General features: G+C 37.4%; 1 protein-coding gene across 1 annotated transcript in view; it reads left to right on the forward strand.

Moving 5' to 3' along the window:
• The window catches only part of TRPC1 (transient receptor potential cation channel, subfamily C, member 1), a 112851-nt gene that overhangs the window by 67573 nt on the left and 35673 nt on the right, over positions 1-9605 (forward strand). Inside the window, exons 11-12 of the mRNA XM_006869858.1 lie at positions 4828-4967; positions 7315-7458. Of these exons, the coding sequence (XP_006869920.1) occupies positions 4828-4967; positions 7315-7458 (284 nt within the window). The remainder of the gene's footprint in view (positions 1-4827; positions 4968-7314; positions 7459-9605) is intronic.

Below are 9605 nucleotides of genomic sequence, written 5' to 3' on the forward strand. Positions count from 1 at the left end.
ATCTTTGAAATTTTCTGTTCAGCTCTTGGACCTCCTCATTTCTTCCATTTGCTTTAGCATCTCTACACTGGAGAGCAAGTTTCAATGTCTCTTCTGATATCCAATTTGATCTTTTCCTTCTTTCTTGTCTTCTTAATGACTTTTTGCTTTCTTCATGTATGGTGTTCTTAATGTCATCCCACAACTCTTCTAGTCTTTGGTCTTTAGTGTTTAATGTATCAAATCTGTTCTTCAGATGATCTCTAAATTCAGGTGGGATATATTCAAGGTCATATTTTGCCTAGTGTGGACTTGTTTTCATATTCTTCAGCTTTAGTTTGAATTTGCATATGAGTAATTTATGGTCTGTTCTACGTTCTGCCCTTGACTTTGTTTTGACTGATGATATGGAGCTTTTCCATCATTTCTTTCCACAGATGTAGTCAATATGATTTGTGTGTATTCCATCTGGTGAGGTCTATGTGTATAATTGTCTCTTATGTTTCTAAAAGAGGTATTTGAAATGAACAAATCATTGATTTTGCAGAATTGTATTATGTGATCTTCAGCATCATTTCTGTAACCAAGGCCATATTTTCCAACTACTAATCCTTCCTCTTTATTCCCAAAATGTAATGATCGATACATTTTGATTTCATGTTTGATCAATTTCAGATTGAAGAAGTTTGTAGAGTTCTTCTATTTTATCCGAACTGGCTTTAGTGATTGGTGTGTAAATTTGAATAACAGTGGTATTAACTGGTCTTTCTTGTAGGCGCATGGATATTGTCCTATCACAGACAGCATTGTACCTCATGACTGATTTGGATATGTTCTTTTTGACAATGAATGCAGCAGCTACACCATTCCTCTTCAATTTGTCATTCCCAGCATAGTAAACCATGTGGTTGTCAGATTCAAAATGGCCTAAACCAGTCCATTTCGGTTCACTAATCCCTAAGATTTCGATGTTTATGCATTCCATTTCATTTTTGACAGTTTCCAGTTTACCTAGATTCATACTTCGTAATTCCATGTTCCGATTATTAAAGGAGTTTTACAACTGTTTATCTTCATTTTGAATTGTGCCCCATCAGCAAATGAAGGCCCCGTGGACTTTACTCCCATGGGTTTTACTCCATTCGCGTCATCATGGTCAACTCTACTTTGAGGAGGCAGCTCTTCCCAGTCTCATTTTGAGTGCCTTCCAAACTGATGGGTTCATTTTCTGGCACAATATCTGACAGTGTTTCTCTGCTATTCATAAGGTTTTCAGTGATTAAATATTTGGAAGTAGTTTGTCACTCCTTCTTCCTAGGCTGTCTTTGTCTGGAAGCTCATCTGAAACCTGCCCACCATGGGTGACCCTGCTAGAAAGTAAAATACCCATGGCATAGCTTTCAGAATCACAGCCATTCACAAGCCACCACAGTTAGACAAACTGACAGATGAGTGCTGGCAGGAGACATTAGTAGCAGATAAAATCCCTGGTGTGGCACTGTAGGATAAGCACTTAATTGCAAGGTTATTTGAACTGCAAAGTCTGCAGTTCAAACTCAGCAGCTGCTCCCTGAAAACATTACACTGGGTTACTATAATTTGGAACCGCTTTGACAGCACTTAACAACAATAGGTTCATTTGGAATTTAGAAAGACATCACACAGAAAAGCTAAGGCCTGTTTCTCAAATGTTTTTATGGTCCTGGGAATGGATAACTTCAGAGCTTTTGAATCCAATTCTAGCCTTCCTAGACTAGATACAGTTTCCCAAACCGTGACCATGAGGTTCTTTGTTTTGTGTTTTACAACAGTGTTGAGCACAGCTGACCTCCCTTATTTTTCTTTCCATAAGGTATTTCCAAGGAAACCATTTTAGTAGATGACAACTATGGTGCTGTGGGTTAATGCACTACACTGAAAAGTTGGTTTGATCTGCAAGGTTGGTGGTTCAAGCTCACCATTCACTCCTAGGAAACCCTATGCAGGGTTGTTATGGGTTGGAACCTACTCCACGGCACTTAACAACAACCTGAAGTTATGTTCCCATGGTAGAAAGTTCAGATGTGCTATTATGTTAGTTCCTTCTCTGAGCTCAGGGCCTAATCATAAGGGTCTCAAGAGAAGTAATGATCTTCTTTTCAGAATCACGTTGTGTTGAGAAAAGCATTTGGGAGATGTTGTTGTTAAGTATCGTGGAGTCAGTTTCAACCCATAGTGACCCTGTGTAGGGTTTCTGAGGAGTAGCTGGTGAGCTTGAATCACCGACCTTGCAGTTCAAACTGACTTTGCAGTCTAGCACATTAACCTACAATGCCACACACCAGGAGATAAGGGAGATCAGTTAGGCTATTTCAGTAATCCAGGCAAGAGAGGATGGTAACTTACAGTTGAAGGGGTAGTGAGAGAAGTTAGAGTATAAATACATTTTGAAGATAAAATCAAAAGGAGTTGCTATTGGATTGAATGTGGGATTGATAGTAGTGTAGTCATGGATGATTCAAGGACATTTGGACTGAGCAATTGGAAGGGTGGAATTGCCTTCAGCTCATATGGGGAAGTCTGCAAGTGCAGTATATTTGCAGAGAGAGATTAGAATTTAAATGTGGGCTTGTTAGGATGTCTGTTAGATATCCAGTTGGAGATATAGAGTAGCCAAATGCCTAAACTTTAGGAGAGAGGTTTAGAAATTTAAGTTATCATATAAATATAGGTTAATTTAACCCATACCTGTCTAGCTGATTCCCACTCATAGTGACCATTTAGGGCTCTATAGTGACCCTATAGGTAAAACTGTCCCCAAGGTTGTAAATCTTTATAGATACAGAATTTTGCATCTGTCTCCCACAGAACAGCTGCTGGGTTTGAACCACTGCCCTTTAGGTTAGTTGTCGAGTTCTTAACCACTGCTCCACCAGGGCTCCTTAGGTTAAGTTTAGATATACATTTGAATCTTTACCATACAGATGGTAGTAAGGCCATGAGAGTGGATGAGATAACTAAAGGTAGATAGAGAAGAGAAAAGGGAGCTGAGCCCTGGATTTGTGTGTGTGTGCACATGTGCATGCTTGGCACTAAATTGTTTGTATATTCTTATTTTCGTTGCATATCACTTAAAATTGCTTCCTGGAATGGAAGAACAAAGTGGATGGGAGAACAATTAGGCAGGTTTGCATTGGCTAAGTGGGACAGAGGTAAATAATGATGTAGGCACAACCTTGGAACAGCAGGGCTCTGGGATACAGGGATTGAGACATGGTTGGAATGGGCAAAAGGGGGAAAATAATGTTAAGATGCTTGGCTGTCATTTAAATCTTGGTTTCCCTAGCATACCATTATAAAATAGACATTTAAGGGGGAGAGAAAGGAACAGCCAGAAATATCACCATAGAAAGCTTGTAAGTCCGTCTTCTTCCTATAACAGATTGGAATACCTAAAATGGGACTACAATATGCCCAGTGAAGGAGGCTTCCTGTGGAGCCTCTGCATTACATAAGACCATAGGTGGAATCCTGAACAGTATCCATAATCTTCAGAGGTGGGAAATTTCCTCTTGAAAAGACAAGCAGACCAGCCTGAAGTGGCTAGTACAGAAGATACTTCTTGAAAGAAAGACTGACAGGAAAAATACAAAACAATATAGGCAGACTGACTGATTATTCCAAGAATAAGCAAGTCCCTTATACAGGAGACATCAGAGCAAACCCCCTTCCAAGACTAACACATGCTCTGATTGGTGACCACATTTCATCACCGATAAGGGGAAGTGAGGGAAAAACAGCAATAAAGCTGCAAGTTAAGCCCTACAATGTTCGGTAGCTTCTTGACACTTGCAGATAATACCCATTTGACCTGGGTTCAATGACCGGATGATCAGAGCTCAACTAGAAGAAGAAAGAAGTGGAAAAAAAGAGTAATCTGATACAATTTGATGAACTTGACCTACATCTGTGGATGCAGTAGCTCAAAAGAGGGAACAAATCTTTATAGCATACACAGAGTAGACAGGGATGGGCAACTTGGACATTGACTACCCAAAATGGGGGGGGGGGGGGGCAGCTACAAAGGCAAGAAGTGATTGGCTTACAAGCTTTCAAGAGGGAACCTAGATCCAGAGGGCATGGAGGTAGGTAGAATCTCCACTGAGTAATATCCAGTTTGTCTAGGCTGGGCTGATGAAAGGGAATGTGGACAGGTCTCTTGTGATACAATAGTGAATAATTGTTATCAGGACTGCTTGTGAGGGTTGGAAATGTAAATGCTTTGTAGCAAGGAGAGGAGTGATTAACTTTTCAGTCTAGGAGCGGAGGTCCCTGGACCCATGAAGGGAGGAGACTGGAGAGTGGGACCCTACCCAGAGAAGCAGTGATGCCAGAGATGGAGGCAGAGACGATGATATGGAGAGAGGGAGCAGTTGGGGACTTCTTTAGAGCCAGAGAGGGAGAGGGGCTGTGTGCTGACGAGCAGGGTGGGGGGAGAGACAGGCTTGTAGGGTGTACCCTTTGGTTGGTTGATGATACATGGAGGGGATTGTAACCATGGCAATGAAAGGATATACGATAGGATGAATGTAAAACTAATGTTCTCCCATGTGAACTATCACATAATTCACAATAAAACATTAAAAAAAAATTGCTTCCTGGGACAGACATTGTCATATGAACCTGAAGAGGGTTTTTTTTTCTTTCAGATTATGGATCGTTTTTACTAAAAAGTTGATTTTTCTTTAGAATGAGGCTCTAGCTAGTTTAAGTACTATTTACTTAGTATTTTGAGTCTTAAAGTATACGAAGTTTATTGCTGAATTAAGAGAATATTAAGTTACTTGTCTTTTGTTGTTTTTTTTTTAGGGATGATTTGGTCAGACATTAAAAGACTCTGGTATGAAGGGCTGGAAGACTTTTTAGAAGAATCTCGTAATCAACTCAGTTTTGTCATGAATTCCCTTTATTTGGCAACCTTTGCTCTCAAAATGGTTGCTCATAACAAGGTGACTGTTAACTATGTCAGTTGGAGGCACAAGTAAAGTTTCTTTAGGAAATAACGAAGACATTTAGTTATGTAGCTCAGAGTTTTACTGGCCCATGTCTGTGTCTGGTGCCTGGTGTAAAACCTATCCATATGCAAGGGTGTAATACACATTGTTTTATTCCTTTTCAGTAGTTTGTTGTTGTTAAGTGCCATCGAGTCAGTTCCAACACATAGCAACCCTGTATAGGGTTTCTGAAGAGTGGCTAGTGGGTTTGAACTGCCAGCCTTGAGGTTCAAACCAGCCTTACAGTCCAGCGCGTTAACCACAGCAATATACCAGGACTCCTTCCAATAGTTTAAAGGCTGTTAATTACCTCTAAATGTTGGTCACTTGTTATATGCCAGACATTGTGGCTGATATTTGACATGCTTTATTTTATCCTCACAGGGATCCTATGAGACAGATGTTCTTATCCTTATATTGCCAACAATGAAAATGAAGCTCAGAGATTATTAAGTAGCGAGTCTAAGACTGTATAATAAGAAACCAAGTCTGGATTTAAATACAAGTTTGTTTAGTCATGTTCTTTCTACCAAATGCTAATTCCTTCTATCTGAGCTAGGTTAATTGATCTCACTCACCTGTACAGACTTAAAATAAGAACACAAGGTAACTTAAGACAATTAGTGTTACATAGCTGTCATATCTTCCAGAAAAAAAAGTTTATCTGAATGGAATTAATGATATAGTAATTTACATATTCCAAATTATGATTATCTTACACAGCTTATAAAGTGATGCCAATGTAATATTTTTCTTGTACCAACTTTTATTTAGAATTTGATTAAAAATTACCCACAGAAGCCATTGAACATAGAAGCAAATACTGTTTAATAATGATGTATGGAGGAGACTGTAATCATTGCAATGAAACAATGAGTGTGAAACAGAAGTTCTCCCATGTAAACTATCACTCATTTCACAATAAAACTTAAAAAAATATTTTATACACACACATACAGACAGACACACATACAGGAGTACTGGTATATGGCACTGTAGGGTAAGCAACACTGGACCACAAGGTTGATTTGAACTACAGGATCAGTGGTTCAAACACACCAGTTCCTTAGAAATCATATACAGGGTCGTTATGAGTCGGATCCAGTTGGATGGCGTTTAAAAACAACAACATATATTATATATACATTGCTTCAATCTCAGGATGTAAGCTCCCCCAAGCCCAGAAAGGCAACATATTGTATATCTTTATTTAAACCCTGAGTTTAGAGTTCTTTGAGGGCATGACATTCAAATAAATAAAATAACAATATTCTGGTTTTGGTTTTGTTTTTTTGCTAGTGTATAGATAATAGATACATAGATAATAGAAAAAGAGAACGAGTTACCTTACATCATTTTACTGTATTCAAAATTCTATTCCTTTGACTAACTGGTAATACAGACAATATTTGTTTAATTACATTTAATGTCTAGAATATGAAATTTCTAAGAAAACAAGAAATTGATGATACATGGATAAATGGTTTGATAGGTGTAGGTTGAGGGATGTTGCTTTTTCAAACTGAATTCTCTAGTACTACAAGTGGAGCCCCCATGTAACATATTGTCCAAACTAGGTCACTTATTTTAGGGCAACTGCTATATAATTGGGGATTGTCCCAGGCAACTGGGACTTATGACTACTTCATATCTAGTAGGGTGCTGTAGGATAAGCACTGGCCTGCTAGTGCTTATAAGGTTGGCATTTCAGACCCACCAGTAGCTCTCAGAAAACCTATACACGTCGGTATTAGTTAGAACCTACTCAATAGTACATATCTAGGTATTACACTGCAGTCGTTTTCTTTAAAAGAATTTAAACAGAAAAAGAAGGAATCTCTATGGCTTATCCTGGAATTCTGAGTCAACGCATATACTATGAGTTTATGTGGTGGGATTTAAGAAAAAGGAGCCAGCATCTAATTCATAAAATGTTTGATGATAATTTTAAAAATATGTTTTCTTTTTTAAAACAGAATTTTTCTGAAAACTTCTTGGTATGAGAGGGCTTCAGTAAATTCATGGAAAAATCCCATTATTTTTTTAAACTCAGTTTTTCCACGAACTTTTTGAAGCCCCTTCTCACAAAGTTAAGTGATATTGTCTCATATACTCATATGTAAAAATCCTTTATTTAGTTAAAATATTGTTATTTCCATTTAATAGGAGAACTCTATAAAAGGCAATCCACAGAAGGACATAAATAATTTAAATAATTTTCTTTCAACTACCAGAATATTTGTGTTATATTCCTAAATTGAAGGAGCTATTTACCTCTGTATTTTTTGCTTTCTAATCTTAGTTTCATGATTTTGCTGATCGGAAGGACTGGGATGCATTTCATCCTACACTGGTGGCAGAAGGACTTTTTGCATTCGCAAATGTTCTGAGTTATCTTCGACTCTTCTTTATGTATACAACCAGCTCCATCTTGGGGCCACTACAGGTAAATAATTAAATTTCTTAAAAAACCCTCATTACATGCTATCATCACATCTTTCTTCTTGACCCCTGGAACATTGTTCTTTCATGATGTTCACAGCTAAACTTTGATTTTAGAAATAATTAACAATTGGAGCAACACAACATGTCCATATGCCTTCCTTCTGACTGAATGATAATCCTTTGCTTTCAGCTATTTAATGGATTACCTAACTGGTACACACAGTTCACACTACTAATCAAAAGTTTAGAGGTTTGAGGCCATTCAGAGGTACCTCAGAAAAAAAGCCTGGAAATCTTATTCTGAAAAATCAGCCTTTGAGTACCATATAGAGCACAGTTCTATTATGATGCAGATGGAGTTGTCAAGAGTTGGAGTGAACTCAAAGGCAGCTGGTTTGAGCTGTCATCTGTTGGCCTCTTCCAAAATACCACTGCTGTCAAATTAATTCTGCCTCATAGAAATCCTATAGAGTAGAACTGTTCCATAGAGTTTCCAAGACTATAAATCTTTATGGAAGCAGATAAGCCTCATCTTTCTCTTGTGGAGTGACTGCTGGGCTTGAACCATTAACTTTGTGGTTAGCAACACAGAGCTTAATTTCCTATACACCAACAGGATTCCTTATTTCCGAACACTGTTGTTATTGTTGTTAAGTGCTGTCGACTTAGCTCCAACTCATAGGGACCTTGTATAGGATTTCTGAGGAGTGACTGGTGGTTTTGAACTGATGACCTTGTGGTTAGCTGTCCAGTGCTGATCCTACAGCGCCACACCAGGACTACACTTCAGACTATAGAGGACATAAAGATCTACTTTTTATCAAAATGCATCTCACATTTAAGATTTTTAATGTTTTTGGTGGAAGTATGAGAGGAGATGTGCAAATAAAAATAACCATTCTTCAAGATGATTTCGAAAATATATAATCGGTATTTTAAAAAATGCTCTTTTACTTTTGTTTAATAAAGGCTAAGTGTCATAATGTGGATTATAGCATATTTAGAGCTGAAAGAGTCAGAGCTCATGGAGTCCAGCATTTTACTTTATAATTAAATTGAGCATTTGGAATAACATATGATGTGCAAAACGTAGCATGGTCGTTAAGTGTGAGAGTCCAGGACTGTATTCTAAGTCTCTTAACAGGAAAGAAATTACTCCCTTTTAGTTGACTATTCCTCAGAGAGTTAGTTGATAGTTTTCAGAAGGTGCGATCAACTCTTTTAGGTGACTGTTATTGTTGTTAAGCGCCGTTGAGTTGGTTCCGATTCATAGCAACCATGTACAGGGTTTCCACAGAGCAGCTTGTAGGTTTGAACTTAAAATCTGACCAATATTCATTTTTCTTTGGTAAGTCAAGATTTGCTAACAATTAAGATTCTCTTTTATGTTCTTAAAGAAGATATGTAAAATAAAAGGCATAATTACCTTTTCCAAATAGGGATGCGAAAATAAAATATACAAGGCAGCTGCAAAAAGTTTGTGGAAGAATTCATTAAAAGATAATATAATTTTTCCATGAATTTTTGAAACTCCCTCATAGAGAAACAATCCTGTTAGACTTGTGCCATCATCTGCATCATCTGCTCTGCAACAGTGTTTTTTGACATAGGACCCTCTTTAAGTTGAGTCCTGTGTCATCTCTAAAATACCTTTGGGACACACTGTGTAGTGTATACTTCTTTTGGGAATTCACAGTACACATTATTATATTGAAGCCTCTGAGAAAGATATAAAGAAACTTGTTTAACCTTGTTCAGCCTTGTTCCGTACCTATATTCAGTTGACCCCATACCTACTTTTCATGTATTATGCTCAAGTTCCTATTTTTCCCCAAAACATACTATGTGAAACATTGGTTTCAATTATTTGTCGATTTGATTTTTTTTTTTTTAAAGCTTTTATTGTGAATTGAATGAAGGGTTATTGGGCAAATCATCAGTTTTACATTCAACAAATCATTGCAATGATTACAATCCCCTCCAGATACCATCAGCTAACAGTATTTACCTCTGTTACCTTTTTTTTTCTTTTGATAGTTCTTTTTATTTTTATTTTAAATCTTCAACTCTTTTTTTTTCTTCTTAAATGTTTTATTGTGAATTATGTGATAGTTTACATGGGAGAACATTAATTTTACATTCATTATC

This window comes from Chrysochloris asiatica, unplaced genomic scaffold (assembly GCF_000296735.1).
Source record: "Chrysochloris asiatica unplaced genomic scaffold, ChrAsi1.0 scaffold00136, whole genome shotgun sequence".
Taxonomy (NCBI): domain Eukaryota; kingdom Metazoa; phylum Chordata; class Mammalia; order Afrosoricida; family Chrysochloridae; genus Chrysochloris; species Chrysochloris asiatica.